Below are 19,777 nucleotides of genomic sequence, written 5' to 3'. Positions count from 1 at the left end.
GACTCGCAACAGCAATACGCCATAGTGAAAGCAGACGGTCGTAACGAGTATTCGAGACTCATAGTCGAATCGTTCTTGTACGCCGTAGAGAGAGGCTACACCGAGCTAAAGCCCAGGGGCAAGCGTCTTTCTCTGAAGTACACTGATATCGTGATTTTTGATTCATTTTGGCTCATGGCCAATACTTTTCGAGCCAAGCACATCCTTCTTTGACCCAGTCCTCATCCATGTTCACCGCACCATCAAATCCATGCTCACCAGGCTGTATCGTATACCTCAACGGGGTAATAGGATGCGTCTGCTTCAACTTGTCGACAAAATTGTTTGACGCTTCGATTGGCACCTTCTCTCCGAGTTAGTAAATTGTCATCGAGACCCTTCCTTCCGCTCCTTTCCCCACTTACAAGCGAATCTTCTTTGCCGTGTATGATCCAACATGCAGGCACCCTCTCAGCCGTCTCAAGATTATCAATCGCATGCACACCCACGCCATCGCCCAAAAACTCCAAATACCTTCCAGCTTGCACGGTCGCACAGATGAACAACCACATTTCCCACGGATGGGTTTCCGTCCTCACAGCTCCTTTTTGCATATCTTGGAGGTAATCATCTACTTCTGATTCGGGCTGTTGGGGTGCTCCCGCCATGTGTTTTTGGCCTTTTTGGGTGAAATGTGGGATTTTGTTGTCGAGCATGCCGTATTGTGATATCACGGCTTTGATGCCTGCGGATGGGTGGAGGAGGGAGGATTGGATGGCTAGGTAGCCGCCTGCTGATTCTCCGGCTACTAACGTATTGGTGGTGTCTACCTCCACTCCACTTGCCATCTTTGCAACTTCCGATGGTAAAGACGTCTTCACCCAGGACCAGAAATCGCTGATGTCGTCGAGCACTTCTCTTCCGTTGGCTTCAGGTAGGAGTCGGTAATTTGGTGTGACCAAGATTGCATTCTTCTGAGCTGCGAGTTGAATCGTCCATGTCGCATGCCACTCCTCGTAAAGTTTCGAGCCACAAATCAGGAAACCGCCATGGAAATGTACCAGCAGAGGGTGCTTCCCTGGCGTGATATTCTTCGGTACTAGGATCGTGGTTGATATATCTTGGTCGTTAACGGTCTTGTAAACAACATCTTTTTGGTCAAAGTCGGAGTACTTGGATGGAGTTGCCATGATCGCTATTTCCTAATCAAAATGGATGTGTTCAAAAAGTTGAAGGGGGAAGATTGATAATTATGATGTGACATGTTGTAGTTGACCTCGGACATAATGGTACCTCCGAATTATTATCGCCGAATCTCTTCGAACGTCACTCGTCAATGCGACACTCAGTCCTTTGAAGAGTTGACATCAAGAACATTCGACTGTTCCAAGCACCAAACACTCTTGCGGATACAGCTATCAAAAGGCATAATGTTATTGACAATCCAGAGAAGATCCGCTGAGAGTTCGAATTGTTCGCCCTTCTCACTGGACGTTTTCCAATTTCTCAATAGCACTGTGCATTTTGATCTGTAGTTTCATTGATCGCACTGAACGGGGGAGCCACAATCAACATGCGTTGGTCAAAAGCCGACCCCCTTCCTTTGTGGACATGACCTCAAAACACAACATCTGCGCTTTGACAGGTATGTTGCTCTGAATGCTGCAAGATAACCCCTTCATAACCCGGCTTGCAAGCCAGAATCAAGATGGGGGGGCACTCGTACATTTTTTTTGGTGATTGTTTTGTGTTTTTCTTGAATGTTTTTGGTTTTTCTTTTTTGAGATGTCCCGTGATCTTGAAGACCACTTTCGCGTGATAGGGCTCCTAAGAGACTACCCACAAGTTTGAAGCGATAGCTCTTACGTGGCGTGAAGCCCATGAAGAAGAAAGAGAAGAAGCCTGGAAGGCACTCGTGACTGGAGAAGCCCGACTAGGTGGTGGAGCCACTGCGACCATTGGGTGCCTGACGAGGCGAGGCGTGTCGGTCCACGATGGACCTCACCGTGTCACGGAAACGGCGTAGCAGAACATCCTGCGATACGTTGTGGCGATTGGCACCACCACTCACGATACTAGTCGCTATGCCAGCGACTGCTGTTATGCCTGCGCTTTGGATGGCAATTTGCTCGTTAAAAGTGAGCCGCCTTGCGATGCGGCTGTTAGCACGAGAGCCCGCGAGATCTCTCACCGTATCCATGACTTCGGCCAAGCCCGGATCTCTGTGGTCGGCACGCCTGTTACGGCGAGGCTGTTGTACAGCGCGGTTAGAAGCCCTATTGCGATTAGGGCGAGGAGGGAGGACTTGGCCAGGAAGATGACCCAGGGCGCGCTGCTGCACACCCCACTCACACTGCTCAAAGGTGTGACGGACCCACCTGTGGTGCCATGTGCACCACTGGCGCTCGGCAAGGCTTGGGCGAGGGCCTTCACCATTGTGAGCCTGCTGCTGTTGGTTGTTGGTGTTGCTGCTGTTGTTCATGACGATGACGATGGCTGCGGAAAGGCAAGAAAATCAATCAAGTTTGGAGTGATGCACAAGGAAGAAAGAATCCAGGAGACGCGCGCAAAGCCGGAGGAGATGGGCGTGCAAGACACAAACATTTGACGCTGAGCTTCACTTCTAGGCCTTGCAATATTGACCGGGCTCTTCATCAATGGTCTTTCAAGACGATTGAACTATGGAAATCCACCAGCCTCTATACCAGCTGTTGTCCGTTGTATTGCGGATGCCCCTTGTTTATCCAGCCAAAGGCTAGAACCACAATAATGCTGCGATTTCTACATTTTTGCGTCTCCTTTTGTGCTTTCGGGTTGTCCCTAAGAACTCCAGTGAAGCAGGAGCAAACCACAAAAGAACGCTTCCATGTTGCAGCTTCCTGAATTGGAGACACTTCCTCTTTCTCCTGGTCGATGTCCTGAAATGACTGAAAGAATGCACAGTGTTCTTCTGCCAGTCTCCCATCGCACTCTCTTCATTTTCCCTACTGAATCAGATACAGCTCCCGTTCCTAAAGGTCCTCCTCGTGACACCTACTAGCCACCGCACCGTAGACTAGAAGAACAACACAAACTATGGCGCCGCGACAATCGCGACGATCGACTACCCGAGCAGTCTCGTGACACCTACTAGCAATACGGCCCTAGCTACGAAAGGCCGTACAACGAAGGCCGCCGAGAGCATCCCGATAATCGACTACCCGAGCGATCTAATGCTGGTCGTGATAACTACTAGCAATACTGCCCTAGCTACGAAAGACTATATAATGAAGGCCGCAGAGAGCATCCCGATAGTCGACTACCCGAGCAATCTAACGCTAGTCGTAACAACTATTAGCGATCCGACCCTGGCTACGAAAGGCCGTACACTTAAGATCGCTATGATCATCCCGACGACAGACCCTTATAGTAACTTAGCGCTTCTCGTGACAACTGTCCGCGATCCGGCCATAGCGAAAGGCCGTATAACACCCCTTACACTTCGAAACGTAAGGACGTTCGCGACACTAGACCCTCCGAGCAATCTAGCGCTTCTCGCGACATACGCTCCGTACTAGCAAAAGCTTACAAAACTCCTTACACTTCCTCGAGGCTTAATTCCGATTAGAGGACGCAATAGCAGCCTTCGTCTTAAAAGACATCTCCCTAGAAGGCATCGACTCCTAGCAAAATCGTTGTAGCGACATCTGCATCTAAATCTTCGAAGAAGCGCCATTTCTAGAAAGTCTCTATGTCCTCCGAGCGTAGATCTAAGAAGCGAGGAGATATCGATATTAGCGACAACACGTCGTTTCCTTAATGGTTCTCTAATCCGCAGAATGACGATCTATAGAACGACGACGACGACGAAGAGCCTAAGAGGGAGGAAGACTTAGAAGAAGAAAAAGTATAGCTATCCGCGCCATTAACCCTATCCGCTTTTATGACAAGTCTCTAGGACGAGATCAAACAAAACTAACAGACTGCCCTAGGAAATTTTGGTGGATATAACGCTGATGTGCTTGACTTAGAGCTAATCCATATAGACACTTAGTATACCGACGCAACTGTCGATGCGCTAATCGGCATCGTTCTAGAAGCGAACCGCGGAAGAGGCATCTTATTTATTGCAAACATGTACATCCGGCCGTGCCTTGTGCCGTTTAACGCAGCTAGAGATGCTATTACGACACTCGAGATGCATGTTAAGCGTACTTAGCGCAGTATGCAAGCGAAGATGGAGACCGGAGATGAATTCCTCCTAATTAGAAACATTAGCGAATCAACCATATCAATCATCTTCGCCTTAAACCCGACAAGTAATCACTAGTTAACCGTTCAGATTTCGTTAACCGGGACTATCAAAGTCTGGAACTCTTGAAGAAATGCAAACTCCAATATGAGAATGTCTTGCGATGCTCTCCTCCATCCGTTTGCCCAAAGACTTGCAGAGAGTCTTTATACATGCAAATTACCGCATCATTTGATCGATATCTCCATCACCCAGTAAGGTTTGATTTGGCCCTGTCAAAATGCAGAGACATATTACGATATCAGTGTACCTCCAGAGAGAGACGCTTGCCCCTAAGCTCTCTTTGGTTCAAATCAAGAGATTCAAAAACCTTCTTGCATTTTTGCAGTGGTTTTTTCCCCGGTGAGGCTGTAGCATGTGGTTTCCAGTGAGAGCTCTGTGTGTTCTCATGTCCATCAAAAGGCATAGTGTTGATCGTAGCAGGGAGCCTTGTCGGTGGAGGCCCTGGATTTGTTGACGGTGGTTGCTTATGGCATGGAACTTCTTTCTCTCCTGTTGGCAATTGAGGACCTGCCCGTGTTCGCATAGGGACTTGTGTTGCTTTGGGAATCTGCTTCTTTCTGTAGTTGCTGCTGTGGGTGGATGAGAACTGTCGCGTTTGGGGTGTCTTCTTTCAAATCGACGAGCACATGGAGGACATCGAACATACCAGAGAGAAAGCTGTGGAGTGGAATCGTGCCTCATAGATCCAAAGCCTGTCAACATAAGTCTCTCGAGGCTTGTTGGTGTTGAAGGCCATTGCAACACTAGTTCTGTTCTCAAACAGTCTCGATATAGCGCTTGAACTCCCTGTGAACACAAGGCTGTTAGTAAACATCCCACCAAAGAGTAAAGACAGATCAACGTACCAATCCGTTACTGCCTCGTCCCACAGTCTGAGCTCGTGCTCACGAGTGCCGGCGAAGTGATCGACAAAGTCATCACCAAATACCTCTCTCGCAATACTGTCTTTGCTCTTGAACGTGTCGGTGGCCTCTCTCAAGCTCTTGGCTAATCTGACACCTTTGTCTGCTGCACCGCCAACGTCCTCGCCCTTACCCAGAGGGGGAATTGGAATCTCCAGCTTCTTTTCCACACCTCTCCATCCTAGTGCGAGAATGGTTGCCAAAACTAGGTAAGGATTTGTGTCTGCACCTGGAACACGGACTTCGAAGCGGGTGGATTTGGGAGAAGCGGTGGGGGGAGCGATAAGACGGATACTGGCAGCGCGATGTTCTAACCCCCAGCTGACGGTCACGGGTGCCCAGAAGTTCTCGACAAGACGCTTGTAGCTGTTGATTGTAGGGGCGAAGATAGGCATGACGTACGGAAGGCCTTCGATTAGACCAGCGAGGAAGTGACGACCGAGGTCAGAAAGGTGCTTGATGTCCTCGTAAGGAGCATTGGGATCGGGCTCGCTGCGTGCAAAGAGGTTCTGGTTCGTTTCCGGATCGCACAATGAGACATGCATGTGTCCACTGTTACCTGGCAGGTTCTGGCGAGGTTTGGCCATGAAGCAGGGTGTAATGCCAAACTTGCTGGCGATCGATTTGACGGTGAGCCTATGACTGTGTTAGCGGAAGTCGGTCTGGGCAGGGTTTGCGTCTCACTTGAAAAGAGCAGCTCTGTCTGCCATGCCTCTGATCTCGCCAAACTCGAGAGCGGCCTCGAAGACACCAGGACCACTCTCGGTATGCCATCCCTCGATGTTGCATCTGAACTCTTCGCATGCTTTGTAGACACCATAGTAGTAATCCTGGTTGTGTACCGGTCTGGTAACGCTGTACCCGAACATGCCTTCGGTGAGGGAGGGTAGGGCGGAGGGAGGATTCTCCTGGAGGAATTTGGCTGTGCTGGACGAGTTGCGCTCGGAGGCAGTAGGATCGGAGGGCGATTTGAATTGGTAGAACTCGTACTCGGCTATGCAAGAATCATGGTCAGCTGCTGGTTGTTGGTAGCAGATCAAGTATACGCACCTCCTGCCATAGCACTCATGCCCTTGGCCTGGATCTTCTCTACCGCTCTTCCCAAGACGCTTCGCGGGCAAGCCGAAACAGACTGGCCCTCAGGCTCGTAGAAACTGACCAAGAAGAAAGGTACATTGTTCTCCCACGGTATTCTTCTGTAACTGGCAAGGTCGATTTGCGCTGTGAGGTCTCTGTAGCCATTCTCCTTGTTTGAAATCTTGAGCTCCTTGAAATATGTCTGATCATGCATATCCCAGCCAAAGATGACTGAGCAAAAGCCAAAACCAGAAGATGCAATCGAGAGGAACTTCTTCTTGGAGACGAGTTTGCCTCTCAGGATACCGTCAATGTCGCATCCTGCAAGCTTGACACTCGTGTCGTTCTTGAGCAGCTCGGGGAGGTCCTCGAGGGTGAGAGCTGTGGGATCGTCAGAAATCGCCATATTGAGTTCGAATATCCAGAGATTCAGGAATCGAAGCTTCAGACGAAATGACAAGGAGGCGATATGTCTTTGTTATGGATATCTCCAACCAGTCGCAAGTTGCACACGCAACCTGATTGTTGGCCGAAGATAAGCGTCAATGCGGGGCAGCCTGCAGCGCTGATCGTGCCTTCCTGCTGCGTGACTGCGTCTCACCTCAGGGCTTGTTTTCTGGCCGCCGATTGGATGTCTTTCCATCCCTCACGTGCCGTGTTCTGTAGAGACAAGACGAGTAATCTGGCTATACCAACATTAAATCAAGGTGTGGTTCTGCCAGAGGCAGTTCTGTCAACTCTGAGCATCAAGTCCGATTCGTGATTACATCATTGTCCACCCCACAGAAAGTCCGCCTCAGTGTCGCCTGCTTTCACCTGCTCCCACCATTATCACGTAAAACGAACCCGATCTCGGCCCGGACGGCGGACTCACTGACCGCCAGCGATAGCGAGTCATCCCTTGGCAGTTGATGAAACACATGTTCAACTCCAGATTCCTTTTCGATCCATTCAACATCAATCGCCTCCTCTGCTTGCTATTCACTTGACCTCATTGCACTCTCAAGGTGAGGATTGGTCCAAGTGGTCATACGAATTCACTTCTGACGCTGCTCAGATCCCAGGTTCAATCACAAGCTTTACTTACACAACTTTTCGATAAGACATATCTGCAATCATGAGCGCCGAAGGTAGAGGTCGTCTCGCTGGCAAGAACGCCGTCATCACCGGTGCTGCTGGGTAAGTCTTCTTTTCTTCTTCCCTGTCACCTTTGTATCACATCACTTTCGAAGAAAGAAAGAGAGAAGCATATCTTGCCACCATCAAAATCACCAATCCTCATCGAAAGCATGGGTCAACGAGAGAATTCGTACTGACATCGGATCAGTGGCATCGGTCTTGAGACCTCCATCCTCTTCGCCCGCGAGGGTGCCTCAGTTCTGATGTGCGACATCTCAGCACCTGCTCTCGAGAAGGCCGTCGCCAAGGTCAAGGAGATCGTTCCCAACGCTACCGGCAAGATTGAGACCACTATCTGCGATGTCAGCAAGGAGTCCGATGTTGCTGCCACCGTCGAGAAGGTCGACTCGTGGGGTGGTCTCGACGTCATGTTCAACAACGCTGGTATCATGCACGCCGACGACGCAGGTAAGTGATTTCGAAAAAAACATCAGATCTTCCAAAGCTCACAAGATTGTAGACGCCATCGACACACCAGAGAAGATCTGGGATCTCACTCACAACATCAACGTCAAGGGTGTCTGGTTCGGCTCAAAGCACGCAGTGCAGGCACTGCGCAAGCACAACAAGACCAAGGGTTCCATCATCAACACTGCTTCCGTTGTCGCCTTGGTCGGTGCTGCCACACCTCAGTTGGCATACACAGCTAGCAAGGGTGCTGTCCTCGCCATGACCCGTGAGCTTGCCATTGTGCACGCACGTGAGGGCTTCAGATTCAACGCTCTCTGCCCTGCTCCTCTCAACACTCCTCTCCTGCAGGACTGGTTGGGTGACGACAAGGCTAAGCGTCAGCGCCGCGAGATTCACTTCCCTACCGGACGTTTCGGTGAAGCCATCGAGCAGGCACACGCTGTTGTCTTCCTGGCCAGTGATGAGTCCAGCTTCGTCAACGGCACCGACTTTGTCGTTGATGGTGGTATGACCAAGGTTAGTTTCGAGATCCGGAATGTGTTTGTTGCAATGGCTAATGTTTTTGATAGGCATACGTCACTCCCGAGGGCCCTCCTGCCCCTGCTCCTACTAACCTCGCCAAGTAAAGTGGTTGATGTTATTTTCATGAGTTGGTCGGGTTGGCGCATGGCTGAATTTGCATGGAGCAAAGAATGACTTAACGATTTTCTCGTAGGCAGCAAGGTTATTCAAGTTTATGAGATTTCGCATTAGACCAAGACTATTATCTATCTTGCTGTCTCTGTTTCGGTCCAGCGGACCAGATGGGTGAGGTGTGAGGGGTATTGCCATTTGCGGCGTAATATCTGCTTCGTATAGTGCAGATGAGAATCATGTAGTTCTTGAGGGTAGGTTGTTGGGGAGAGGTTTAGAAGAACGTGTTTACACCTTCTTGGCCTTCTCGAAAGCACCCTTGGGGTCCTTGACGATAGCCTCGAGTTCCTTGCCCTCCTGCTTGCCAGCCTTCTCAAGCTCAGCGGGAATAGAGTCACCCTTCTGGGCTTGTTGCCAGAGGAGGATACGCGAGACCTGTGTTGCGCCGACGCAGAAGAGGAGGAAGTTGACGGAAGCGAGGCTGTTTTACCCTTGTCAGCATTCGATCCCTTGGAAGCTCACTGGTATATTTTTCCCACGTACAAAAGGTTTCTGGGCTTGATGACGAAGCACCAACGGGTCCAGATCAAACCAGTAGCCATAAGCGCACCGTTCTGAGAGAGGGAAAGCGATTCAACGGGACGAGCAAAGTCGGCGGCACCAGCAAGGACGAGACCCCACTTCATGATAGGAGCCCAGAAGTGAACAGTCTTGGGGCCGACGGGCGAGCTCCAGAGTTGTTGCAGACGGGACTGGTTTGGTGGAGGAGTGGCATTGGTCTCGGCCGCGGACTGATAGGTGCGTCTTTGGATGATGGGCTTGCCGGTGTTGGCAGCCTGTTGGCGGAAGGCATTGAAGAAACGGAGACCGGCTCTGAAAGACATGATGGCTGTCTTTTTGGTGTAATTGACTGGGTGAAGGTTGAAAGGGAAGTTGCGCTTGCGAAGAAAGAGAGGTTCGCTGCTGCTTTCCGGCGATATCAGACCCGATGCCGCAATGCGGAGCAAGAGCGGAGTTTGTGTCAGCGCCTGCCGTTTCCGAGAAAGTGTTTGCCCTGTTTGTCTCGAATCCGTAGGTCAGCAACAGCGACATTCGACTGTCGCGAAAGTCGAGGTTGGAAGCAATTGAACACTCAACTCAACCCACACATACAATCATGTCGCTCAAGCAATCTTTCTCCAAGGCGCTCAAGGAGCTGCGCTTCCACCACTGCCAAACCTCGGAATCCAGCGCCGCCGTCCGGTAAATCGCCATCCTCTCGCAGACCTTCCATTCGATGCGCAACCGATTCTCTGACACTGGAAAACAGCTCGTTCCTCACCCAGCAATACCCTGCCATGAAGAAGGCCAACCCTCACACCCCCATCCTGATCCGCGAAGCTTTGGAAGTCGAGCCGAGAGTCTGGGCAAGATACGGTTAGCAACCCTACAACACGGTCTATTTACGCTGGAGCAAAACGCTGATGATGTTGTCTACTAGACTTTGGCAAGGAGAAGAGTGCAAGTCTGAAGGGTATGTCTTGGTTGAGAGAAGCTTGGAAAACAGGGGAAAGTGCTGACACGATAAACACAGGTCTCGACAACAAGGCTATTGAGAGCAAGATTGCTGAGCTGGTCCAACAAGCTCAATAGATACCCCGTTCGAAACAACCTTCTTCCGTTTTACTGTATAAAATTTGCGACCGTCTTTCTCAGTCACCCGCCGAATCCTGCCACGATTACAGTCATGCGACAAACTCAAGATGCACAGCTGTAGACGTGTTCGAAATCTTCATCGACGATACTGAGATTGTGTTTTTTGACTATGTTGTAAAGAATCTCCCCATTATCACGCTGTAACGTTCGAGACCTCGCCAAATCTGAACTGAGCCCAGGACATGCTTCCTTGCGGCAAAGTCCACAACTGCTTTCCGCTATCACTACCGGCAGCGCCAGCACCGATATGAATGGGCAACAAATGCTCAAACGATGGATGAGCTCTTCTTGCATCACTTCTCTGCAGCAATTCGGCCATCGCCTTTTGTCTGTTTTCTGGCTGTATCTGATTGTTAGCACATGCCTCTTCTCGACACTCATACTTGGAGCAACACATACCTTCTGTTCAACTGCTTGCTTCAACGCAGCATCAAAGCTCACACTGTAAGGCATGGGAGCAGGCTGCTGCATGGCCTTCCACATGTCCCTCAAGTTGTGCACAGCCATACCACTTACAATAACCAAAATACCCTCCTCTCTCAGCCCTTGCATCGCTTCTCCAAGCTTGTAATGCTTATCCGCATCATCGCTATCGAAAAGTGACACCTGCACCAAAGGCACATTCAGCGGGTTCGTCTTCGGATCAAACGCCACGGTGAAAGGCGCAAAAACACCATGATCCAATCCCCTCTTGACCCCTTCCGCCTCGATCCCCGCCCCTTCCAACGCACCCAACACCTTTCCAGCCAAATCCCTACTTCCCACATTCGGGTACTTGACCTTATAATAATGATCCGGGAAACCGTAGTAATCGTAAATTAAATCCGTGATCTCCGCAGTGTTGACTTGTATTTTGTCGGGACTTGCTTGCCAGTGTGCGGAAAACACGACTACAGCTTTAGGTTTCACTTTCCCGGTGATTTCCTTGCCGATTTCTTGGAGTTTGGAGTAGGCTGGGTGGTCAAAGTCTTCCATTATGTTGGGGCCTCCGTGGGAGAGAAAGTAGACTGGTGTACGCGGCATTGTGGATGTTGAGTAGAGATTTGCTGGTATCTTGCTTGTAACGACTGCTGCAGTGCTCTTCAAAGTTGTTGTAGAACTGGTTCTGGTGAGTGTCCGGGCCCAGCGGAGTAGAGGGGTTGATATAGGGAATATGGCGATAGCCAGGATGAGGCAGATGATCGAGGTCAAGATACCGGTGCGGATATGTTGCATTTGCGATGTGTACCAGCTGTTGATGCTTGTTTTATAAGGCAAGTGGAGGGGTTTGTATGTCTAGATCATTCTTGATTATCATATCGCCTTTTTGTTGCTGGATTATGATATGCGGTTCTGATTCCGCGATGCTTACGAGGGTTCGGCATGTTCGCTTCCGAGCATCGGATGTTTGATCATAAGCTGATGTGCTGCATAAAACAAGCAAGACTTGGCAAGTGTTGCATAAAGTTCTCTGTCGGCTTCATAACGTCTCATTCCGTGCGCGTCACTGGCTGGTCTCTGAATTGTGAGCGGCAACATCGAACCTACCTATACGACTAAACACAAGCCCATCTAATTCATTTTGACAAGATGGCTGCAATCGTGATCCCCGCTGCCAGAAGGCACACCTCCTCGGTTATCGTCATGCACGGCTTGGGCGACAGGTGAGTTTAACAGCTGCTCATCAACTTTAAAGAACACTTCATTAATGATTACCTAGTGGCCATGGATGGTAAGCGCAATATCATTGAGAGAAAAGTCGACGGTGATACTCATCACGTTGAAGGTCTTTCCTTGCCGACATGTGGAAGGGCAAGTTCGATGAGACTGCTTTCATCTTCCCCAACGCACCTGAGATTCCTATCTCTGTGGTATGTACAACACTTGCCTATAGGTGTACTACGTTGCTTGACTGACGCGAACAGAACATGGGAATGAAAATGCCCGGGTAAGACAGCTCGAATAATTTAACATCCAGCATTTGCTGACCCTAACCGCCCGTAGTTGGTACGACATTGTAAGGCCTCGCAACTCAGCAAATGTTTGCACGATCCTTCCTTACCCTCAATCTTCTCCACTCCATGATCAACGACACGAACATGGCACTGACTGTATCTATCTCTTAGATGTCTTTCGATGATATCCAGCAGAACGAGGACGAGGCTGGTATCACGCGTTCTCAGGCATACATCCACTCTTTGATTGCCAAGGAGATCGAGAAGGGCATCCCCTCAGAACGTATTGTCCTCGGTGGCTTCTCTCAAGGCGGTGCTATGAGTCTCATGTCCGGAGTCACCGCTCCTACACGTCTTGGAGGTATTTTTGGACTCAGTTGCTACTTGTTGCTCCGTGGCAAGCTCAGAGAGATGATTCCTAGCGAGAATCCCAACAAGGTACGTCTCCGCACCCCATAGATGAGCACCTCATCTTGTAGATATGTCTTATGCTTATCTCAAACAGCAAACACCAATCTTCATGGGTCACGGTGATGCTGATCCGGTTGTTCGCTACGAATGGGGCCAGGCCACTTCTAAGGTCCTCCAAGAATGGGGCTGGAACGTCGACTTCAAGACCTACAAGGGTCTGCCTCACTCCGCCGCTCCCCAGGAAATTAACGACCTGGAGCGCTACATTAAGGAGAGAGTCCCTGATCTCGGCGACAAGCCGCTCCCCTCCAAGGCATGACTGCAGCAAGATGCTCAGAACACTGGAATCGGAAAGATCTGGGTGGTCGTGCCGTTATTCGCTTGCATCCTGCTTTTCTGGAGATGGAACGGCCGACCTAGAAATGAAGTAAAGACAGAATAGACAAGTTACATGAACTCTCATATCACCTACATCGGATTCATTTCGTGTATAAGAAGCACTCGAAACACACCCGCACTCGGCCGCGCGGTAATTGACAGGGACTACAATATACAGGTGAGTATTCTACACGCAATATTGGACAAGCATATAGATGCGGAAATCCTTGTCATAAGCCTTACAATGGTTGCGAAAGAGTTGTAGCTAGGTGCGACTCCAGACGTCCAATGTTTCATCGGATCAGCGCAAGATATTGCTAGATTCGGAACCATTTCATCACAACAACATGGCAGATCTTGATTTTCATCCCGCAGCCAGCCTCCTACGCAAAGGAAAATGTCCCGAAAACCATGTTTCAAAGAACTTGACGTGCCCTACAATCAAGATACACAAAAAAATTGCCCGAGATTTGACAGCCCCATGACAGGTGGATGCAGCTTGATTGCGGCATCCACTGTTGCTTTGCAATCCATTCTTTTGCCCTTCTTGCTCGCACGGTCCTCCCCACCTTGTTCCTCTGTACCAAAGCACCAACGTTTCAAACAAAGCAGGTTTCTTAAGGAGTTACTATCAAGCGCCCGCGGTTCTCTTATTCAACATATGAAGCCACTCTCACACAACTACTAAACCACTTTCTAGCTGTCAAATTGCGGGAATCCTTTGGAAACTTGAAAATTGTCCATTGGAGGAGTATTTAAAGCTCTCAGGGGAGCATCTTTGGTTTCGCGATAATATTGTGCCTTTTGATAGCTAGTGGTGGTAGTATTGTCCCATACGCTGGATAAGAAAACCACAGACGCCTGATAACAGCTCCCGCTCCTCACGATCTTTTGGCAGGATCAAGAATGCACGAAATGCGCCATCGTTGCGCGACGAACTGCAACTTCGTTTCTTGAATCGTGCACGCGGGTACACCGAGAACCTGGTGCGCGGTCTGTTATTCGTCAGGACGTGCCACCCCCCATAGGGCGGATCTCTCTATTTTCGACTTACTAGGGTGTGCAAGAGGCCTAAGCCACAACAGTACTGCCTGTGATTTCCCTGCCTTTTTACCCAGGACGTTCGAATGGATGCGTTAGGTCCTTGTTCCCCGCTGTTGGTAATGGTGCGTGGCGCCTGGCCACGCATCTGTTCAATGATGTGGTGGGCTACCTCGGCAGGGGGACGATGAGATGAGATGTATGTAATTGCGTGGTGCGCCTCGTGTCGCGAACGGATGGCCCTGGTTTGTTTTATCTTTTGACATCTCAGTCCTTCCGTTCCCACTTGTATTTTGTCTTTGTCATTGTCATTCTAGCTGCGGGCAGCACAACATCGCTAGAAGGTATAGAATATCTCGCACTACTCAAAGCCGGCCTACGATATGACGAAACATGTGGACTTTGCTGCTATCTTGCAAGAGCCGGTCTCTCAGCAGACCAGTCCAGAACGAACCTCCAAACGCCAGGCATTGAAGAGCTTTGCCTCGAAACTGAAACGAAGCACAAGCAAGAGAGACTCACAGAGAAGCCGTCGCAAAAGCCAGCTCCTGGACGTCCCTTCCGTCGTGGTGGAATCAGAGCCTGACATCTTAACCGAATGGGGAAGTAAGAGGTCAAGCGACTTGCCACGTCCGTCTAGGGATTCAGTCGTCGGACAGTACTACATCGGCAACATCGCAAAACCATCACACAAGTCTCCTAGATCAAGCCCTAAGCAACTGGGTCACGAGGATCTTATCAATTACTTTGCCGGAGCACCGGAATTTGCTATCAAATCCCTCAGACCAAGGGTCAGCTATCGATGGAAGTTAGACGAGGAGAGTGGCGAACCGCAGGATTTTGTCGATGTTGGCCATGGCACCTTCGAAGCTGCCACACTAAGACGTCGCGAAAGGACAAGACAACTCCGAGACCTAGTAGCGGAGGACGCCGACAATCAAATTCCTATGATGGAAGTACCAAACATGATGAGTCTGAACGGCAGTGAACCTGGAACTATCGGACTGGAATACTTCCTGCAGATGCCTTTGTCAGACAGCAAACGCTGCGCCGAGGACGACGAAGAGACCTTGAGAACAAAGAGGCAGATGTTGATCACGTCACCCGAACAGCTAGAGTTGAGACGTCTCAATCTCGAATACATGATAAACAGATTGCGCGAGATCAGTGATAGTCGACATCCCAGGAACAGCGAACACTCTGAGCGAAAATCAAATGAACAAAAGGCTGCAGAGTTTCATCGCGAATTGTTCTCTAATCTACTTACGGAGCCTGAGAGAGAGGAAGACGATCCCCCATTCACGGACCTGGACGGCCAGGTAGTAGCGCTTGCAAGGGTCTTGGTTACGACTAGACTCTGGTATGACTTTAGCCTTGTCGAGCACCGGATACGTCTAGGTCAGATCTTGTGGCCGTCAACGGACTTCGATGACGAGTCTGTTGTTGACGTGGAAGGACCGACCATGCCCAGCGAACGCGATATCCTGCTCCTCCAAATTACGTTGGCTTGCGAGCTACTAATTCGTGTCGAGCTCTCTGGTTTCCCCACTTCTGGGTTTTCGAGGAAGCTGCGATGGGACCTGGTGCTTGCGCAACGCTTTCTTGACAGCATAAACATTGCACCCAAGATTCCAACAGACGCCGAAATCCCTTACCGCAATAGCGTGATGTCAATTGCTACCTTTGTTACTGCAAGAGAAAGCTTGGACGAGAGCCGCGTGGAACCGATCCTGTATCCGAAGCACGAGAAGAGGCAGGTGCAGGGGTTGTTGAAATTCGCCGAAACACTCGCCTGGCCACATACTGAAGAGATTCAAGAACGTTTTGCCGAAAGAGTTAGAAGACACTCACGCGACGCAGGCAGATTTAACGTATATGGTGCACCGCTGGGAACACCGGGTCAATCTCCTGTTCAGAACAACTACTTCCAAAAACGGCCACAGATCGGTCGCACCGCCACGGCGCAATCGCTACAACTTCTACCTGCTTCAGCATATGGAGCTGATAGCTTCGACCTCGGTGGCTGGTTGAGCCGATCTTGGTTGACAGGCTTCGTACTGCCGGGCGAATCCACTTCACATCTGCTCATCTCGACGCTACTGGAGAACTCACCATCCGCAGTGGCAGCACTAGGTGATGCTGCTAATCTCTATCAAGGCTTCGTCTACAAATCACGCAGTTACTGGAGTAAGAGTTGTATCGTAGGCAGAGTGATCGCAGCTGCCAATGGAGCGACCGATTGCATGGGCTGGGTGTCCTGCAGCAGTGCACCTGTAGATCAACAGGATGGATGGGTCAACCTCGAAGTCAAAGATCTGCCTAGTTCTACCACACCTCGAATCGCCGATAGCTCTGCTCTAGCAGCTGACTCTGCATTCGTACCTGGCGAGAAGAGCACAATCACAGACACAGAATTCGCCTGGCCTGTCGATGGTCTTATCGTCCTAGGCAACGAAGCACGCTATCATGGATTCAGTCTTCTACCCACAGGAACCAGCTTCGAACTCAGCGCTGCCTTGCCCTCGGATGACAACACCAACGACAATGCACATCTCGCACCAATCCCCACTGCAGTCGCCTGTCTTGACTTCAGCGCCAAGCGCAGCTCTCAACCGAAAAAAGTAACCCTGCCACTCCTCTACGATGTCCACTTCATCTCCGCAACACCTTGCTTCCCAAATATTTCCAGACCGTCCACACCTGCAACCAATACTTCATCTCCCAAGTCACGCTCGCGCACACATTCTCGTGTTCCATCCTTCAAAGAGCTGCCACAACCACCTACGCATCCTTTGCATTGCTCGTATGCTATCGAAGTCATCCCTGCTGCAACCATCCTGGCAGATGACTTTACGGATACAGTACATTTGGGTGACGAGACTGTAGTGTTAGATTGCAGGGGTACAGGCGAGCTGCAACTACTAGCTAGGGCTTGGTGTGCTAAGGTTGGCGAGAACGCTGTCGTGGGTAGAGTTGGTAAGACTTGCTTGGGTTGTTGCGTCAGAGAAGCGAGTGGGTTGGGTGTCAAAGTCGTCATCAGAGTATGAGATGGAGGTTCTCTTTTGTTGTTCGCTTCTTACCGCTTTTTATGTTGTTGATACCCCTTTATTTCTCGAACGTTCAATTGATATACAATGCAAGGACCTGATATGCCAATCGCAGATCTTCTTGATGAGATTCTATCTGGAAGGTGAGATGGAGAGGATACAAACCAGCACAGGATGGTTGAGCATGAATCAATACATTAGCACAAAATTCACATGACCCTCCCCATGTGCTAGAATTTGTCACGCGTACGGCTGTAGAACAGCAAAATCTCAGCATTGTCAGGGGTAAGCTTCTACCAAGAGCGTGGTAGTCAGCAGCTCTCTGCGGACGACTATACCGATCTGAAAAACATTGTGCATTTTTACACGTCTAGATGACTCCAGGCGTGGCCAGCGGGAGATGGCTGGAAGTGACAGACAGATATTAGCACACGGGGAGGACGCAAAGAGATGGAAGGGATAATCATATCTTGAATCGTGTCAATCTAGAAACACTTGAACCCAAATCACAACACAACGCCATAAACACCAAACATTGCCTCGTGTATTCCCTCCTCTGCCCAATCCATTCATATTCCATAACACCCCAAATTCGTAAGATCTTCAAACACCATTTCCAGTTATAACCTCGATCTTTCAATCAATCACTCATATATTCAGTATCACCGTCCGAATCATCATCGCCCAAAGACGCATCATCAGGTGCACCTTCCTCGGCGTCTTTATCTTCGATGTAGTCTGATACTTTCCAGAATGCGGTGGGGCCAGCGGGACCGTGGCGGTCGAAATCTTTGTCGAACCAGTTGCCTAGGACGCCTCTGCCTGAGCGTATGCCGCCGACTTGAATGCCTTCGCTTCGCCAGCGTTCTTCGCTGTTGTGATGGGTCAGCACATGTGGTTATGTTCAGTGTCGCAGAAGAACAAAAAAATTGAGGACTAGGAAAGAAGAAGGGAAAAGATTGCGGAATGTGGTTCGAGGGTTGCAGGCGAAGTGCAAAAAGAAGCAAAAGAAGACATTCCGGTGCGGGGAATCGAACCCCGACCTCCTCGGTGAAAGCGAGAAATCCTAGCCGTTAGACCACACCGGATGATGGATGAAGGAAAAGTAGTTGTAGAAAATAACAATCTCAACAAAACATCAGTCTCGTACCTGTGGAATATCGAAAATGTGGTCCAGCGAATCTCACCTTCCGGTGTCTGACGGACCACACCTAACAACATTGTCAGTCGCTGGATTTCCAGGATGTCTTTGAACGTACCTCTGATTTGTGAGTTTGCGTTCGCGTCCCAACTTGCGTGCAAACTCCAGCTTGTGCCTGTGAAAGAAACGACCGGATAGTCTTGACCGTCTTCTGGACCAGGTGGTTCGATTGCCGACACACGAAGCTTGAGACGAATAATTCTGATTGCCTCGCGAGTGTTGATCGGATCCCGTGGTTGATCAGCAGGAACACTGTGTAAGAAGTTGAATGCGAATAAGTCGTGGTAATCCAGGAAACAGACGACTCTCATCCACTCTCCAGTGATACCGTACGGATCCTGCATGTCCAGATCGCCAGGTGGACTCGGTTCTCGGACAAGACCTTTCGGCGGAGCAGAGACGTATGAATTAGGCGAGGCGCCGTTGAAAGGTGTTTCCCATATAGGCTCAAAGACATGAGGTGCTCTTCTGTTGAACAAGCGCATGTTGTACCCAAGGACTACCATGATGGCTTCCACCTTTTCCCAGTCGACATTCTGGCTTCCGTCGCTCTTGAAAGGACCCCAGAAACTCTCTTCTGTGTACCGTCGTAGATCGTATACTACGGCACGGGCGTAATTGTTTGTCGGAATCTGAACGCTCTCAGCAGCTGAGTCTGGATGCCAAAGAACCGAATAGGATGGAGATGGAGAGTTGTCGTCGCTGTCTTCGTGGACGAGCATCGGTGGGATCTGGCAATCGATGGGCACGCCATACAGGCAGTGTAGTTTAGCGGCGAGCTGGCGGAGCTCTGATGTGGTGGCTGGTTGTTGCGTCAAATTTCCAGCGCTCTCGAAGAGCGACGAAGAAGCCAGGAAGGCATCGATGTTGTTTTGTGACTTGAACAGGTCGGCAAGGAAGCGGGTGTTCTTTTTACCATCCTTCACAGTCAAGAGTGGTGTGATCAAGGGAGCTGCCCACTCGAAAGCTTCGCGCTGGTGTATATCAGTTTTCTGACGACTTGCATCTTCTCTTTCTGGTTTCTCGAACCTTAGTCTCGAGGTTTTCGCTCTCGAGGAGCTTCTTGAGTGCGACTAAGTTGCGTACCGACGTCTCCCAGCAAGGTTCGGCCTCCGCTGGGGAGTCCTATCTTCCGCATTAGTGCTGTATACGATTGGAGGATGTCTAAATTTGCTAACCCAAGATCTTAGATATACACTCTTGCAGAGTATTCTATTGCCCTTGACAAAGGAGTTGAAGGCACGACATGTCGCATTCAATGCTGCAAGGTCATGTCCGTCGACCTCGCTCAGTATGCCCTGGAGAAGCTCGTGTGAGAGGTCGAGAAGACAAGTCATCTTTGGCTTATGGTTCAAAGTAGTGGAGACAAGAGGACAAGGACAACAAGCTCCGTTACACAGCACCACGACTGTATTCTTCCGTGTACACTGTACCTATTTCACAATATCATCGTGACCGCGGCTCGCTCTTGCCTACGAATCACCCTAATGTTCCGATGATGCGGGGCAGCTGCCGTTATCGGAATTAGCACCTGATCGTCAACGGTTGAACTTTGTCCTTTCGCCCGGTTAAAGTTGTTTGACACGCCTAGTAGA

The 19,777-nt window shown here is 50.0% G+C and overlaps 10 protein-coding genes across 10 annotated transcripts; 4 read left to right on the top strand and 6 right to left on the bottom strand.

Annotated features, from left to right (window-relative positions):
- Positions 1-172: 172 nt before the first annotated feature.
- On the bottom strand, positions 173-1,169 carry M438DRAFT_354385 (alpha/beta-hydrolase; the record flags this gene model as incomplete). Its single annotated transcript, XM_029906950.1, has 2 exons — positions 173-343; positions 405-1,169. The coding sequence occupies 2 exons, from the start codon at positions 1,167-1,169 to the stop codon at positions 173-175; spliced, it is 936 nt and encodes a 311-aa protein (XP_029761479.1).
- Positions 1,170-1,900: 731 nt separating this feature from the next.
- On the bottom strand, positions 1,901-2,741 carry M438DRAFT_193170 (uncharacterized protein). Its single transcript, XM_029899274.1, has one exon. It carries the CDS (start codon positions 2,459-2,461, stop codon positions 1,913-1,915), a length of 549 nt encoding a protein of 182 aa, XP_029761478.1. The 5' UTR covers positions 2,462-2,741; the 3' UTR covers positions 1,901-1,912.
- Positions 2,742-5,028: 2,287 nt separating this feature from the next.
- Positions 5,029-6,658, bottom strand: M438DRAFT_373725 (glutamine synthetase/guanido kinase; the record flags this gene model as incomplete). Its single annotated transcript, XM_029908445.1, has 4 exons — positions 5,029-5,059; positions 5,119-5,811; positions 5,860-6,169; positions 6,226-6,658. The coding sequence occupies 4 exons, from the start codon at positions 6,656-6,658 to the stop codon at positions 5,029-5,031; spliced, it is 1,467 nt and encodes a 488-aa protein (XP_029761477.1).
- Positions 6,659-7,034: 376 nt separating this feature from the next.
- M438DRAFT_193140 (short-chain dehydrogenase/reductase family protein) lies at positions 7,035-8,689 on the top strand. The gene is made up of 5 exons (XM_029899273.1): positions 7,035-7,259; positions 7,356-7,431; positions 7,580-7,839; positions 7,892-8,358; positions 8,412-8,689. Exons 2-5 carry the CDS (start codon positions 7,370-7,372, stop codon positions 8,466-8,468), a joined length of 846 nt encoding a protein of 281 aa, XP_029761476.1. The 5' UTR covers positions 7,035-7,259; positions 7,356-7,369; the 3' UTR covers positions 8,469-8,689.
- A 74-nt stretch (positions 8,690-8,763) lies between these two features.
- On the bottom strand, positions 8,764-9,359 carry M438DRAFT_364405 (UPF0041-domain-containing protein; the record flags this gene model as incomplete). Its single annotated transcript, XM_029907718.1, has 2 exons — positions 8,764-8,956; positions 9,019-9,359. 2 exons carry the CDS (start codon positions 9,357-9,359, stop codon positions 8,764-8,766), a joined length of 534 nt encoding a protein of 177 aa, XP_029761475.1.
- Positions 9,360-9,631: 272 nt separating this feature from the next.
- M438DRAFT_271979 (NADH dehydrogenase, alpha subcomplex, subunit 2) lies at positions 9,632-10,107 on the top strand (the record flags this gene model as incomplete). The annotated part of the gene is made up of 4 exons (XM_029900522.1): positions 9,632-9,717; positions 9,785-9,891; positions 9,956-9,988; positions 10,049-10,107. The coding sequence occupies 4 exons, from the start codon at positions 9,632-9,634 to the stop codon at positions 10,105-10,107; spliced, it is 285 nt and encodes a 94-aa protein (XP_029761474.1).
- A 196-nt stretch (positions 10,108-10,303) lies between these two features.
- On the bottom strand, positions 10,304-11,193 carry M438DRAFT_373722 (aromatic ring-opening dioxygenase LigB subunit; the record flags this gene model as incomplete). Its single annotated transcript, XM_029908444.1, has 2 exons — positions 10,304-10,510; positions 10,570-11,193. 2 exons carry the CDS (start codon positions 11,191-11,193, stop codon positions 10,304-10,306), a joined length of 831 nt encoding a protein of 276 aa, XP_029761473.1.
- Positions 11,194-11,739: 546 nt separating this feature from the next.
- M438DRAFT_364402 (Phospholipase/carboxylesterase) lies at positions 11,740-12,976 on the top strand (the record flags this gene model as incomplete). Its single annotated transcript, XM_029907717.1, has 7 exons — positions 11,740-11,813; positions 11,870-11,881; positions 11,936-12,020; positions 12,075-12,097; positions 12,154-12,166; positions 12,276-12,542; positions 12,610-12,976. 7 exons carry the CDS (start codon positions 11,740-11,742, stop codon positions 12,832-12,834), a joined length of 699 nt encoding a protein of 232 aa, XP_029761472.1. The 3' UTR covers positions 12,835-12,976.
- A 1,154-nt stretch (positions 12,977-14,130) lies between these two features.
- On the top strand, positions 14,131-17,159 carry M438DRAFT_344641 (uncharacterized protein). Its single transcript, XM_029905273.1, has one exon. The coding sequence runs from the start codon at positions 14,318-14,320 to the stop codon at positions 16,979-16,981; it is 2,664 nt and encodes an 887-aa protein (XP_029761471.1). The 5' UTR covers positions 14,131-14,317; the 3' UTR covers positions 16,982-17,159.
- A 274-nt stretch (positions 17,160-17,433) lies between these two features.
- M438DRAFT_294697 (uncharacterized protein) lies at positions 17,434-19,603 on the bottom strand. Its single transcript, XM_029901854.1, has 5 exons — positions 19,361-19,603; positions 19,212-19,307; positions 18,241-19,156; positions 18,132-18,192; positions 17,434-17,853 (listed from the first exon to the last, which is right to left on the bottom strand). Exons 1-5 carry the CDS (start codon positions 19,517-19,519, stop codon positions 17,622-17,624), a joined length of 1,464 nt encoding a protein of 487 aa, XP_029761470.1. The 5' UTR covers positions 19,520-19,603; the 3' UTR covers positions 17,434-17,621.
- Positions 19,604-19,777: the final 174 nt, after the last annotated feature.

Source organism: Aureobasidium pullulans (assembly GCF_000721785.1).
Source record: "Aureobasidium pullulans EXF-150 unplaced genomic scaffold scaffold_7, whole genome shotgun sequence".
Taxonomy (NCBI): Eukaryota; Fungi; Ascomycota; class Dothideomycetes; order Dothideales; family Saccotheciaceae; genus Aureobasidium; species Aureobasidium pullulans.
This window is presented reverse-complemented; position numbering and strand designations above follow the sequence as displayed.

What these genes read in the sequence shown, in the direction of transcription:
- M438DRAFT_193140 (XM_029899273.1), top strand. Translation starts at nt 7,370, where the DNA reads ATGAGCGCCGAAGGTAGAGGTCGTCTCGCTGGCAAGAACGCCGTCATC. An exon ending in GTCATCACCGGTGCTGCTGG is followed by an intron (nt 7,432 to 7,579) that starts GTAAGTCTTCTT and finishes ACATCGGATCAG; the next exon opens with TGGCATCGGTCTTGAGACCT. An exon ending in CATGCACGCCGACGACGCAG is followed by an intron (nt 7,840 to 7,891) that starts GTAAGTGATTTC and finishes ACAAGATTGTAG; the next exon opens with ACGCCATCGACACACCAGAG.
- M438DRAFT_294697 (XM_029901854.1), bottom strand. Translation starts at nt 19,519, where the DNA reads ATGACTTGTCTTCTCGACCTCTCACACGAGCTTCTCCAGGGCATACTG. An exon ending in GTGTATATCTAAGATCTTGG is followed by an intron (nt 19,308 to 19,360) that starts GTTAGCAAATTT and finishes TGCGGAAGATAG; the next exon opens with GACTCCCCAGCGGAGGCCGA. An exon ending in CGCAAACTCACAAATCAGAG is followed by an intron (nt 18,193 to 18,240) that starts GTACGTTCAAAG and finishes CAATGTTGTTAG; the next exon opens with GTGTGGTCCGTCAGACACCG.
- M438DRAFT_193170 (XM_029899274.1), bottom strand. Translation starts at nt 2,461, where the DNA reads ATGAACAACAGCAGCAACACCAACAACCAACAGCAGCAGGCTCACAAT.
- M438DRAFT_344641 (XM_029905273.1), top strand. Translation starts at nt 14,318, where the DNA reads ATGACGAAACATGTGGACTTTGCTGCTATCTTGCAAGAGCCGGTCTCT.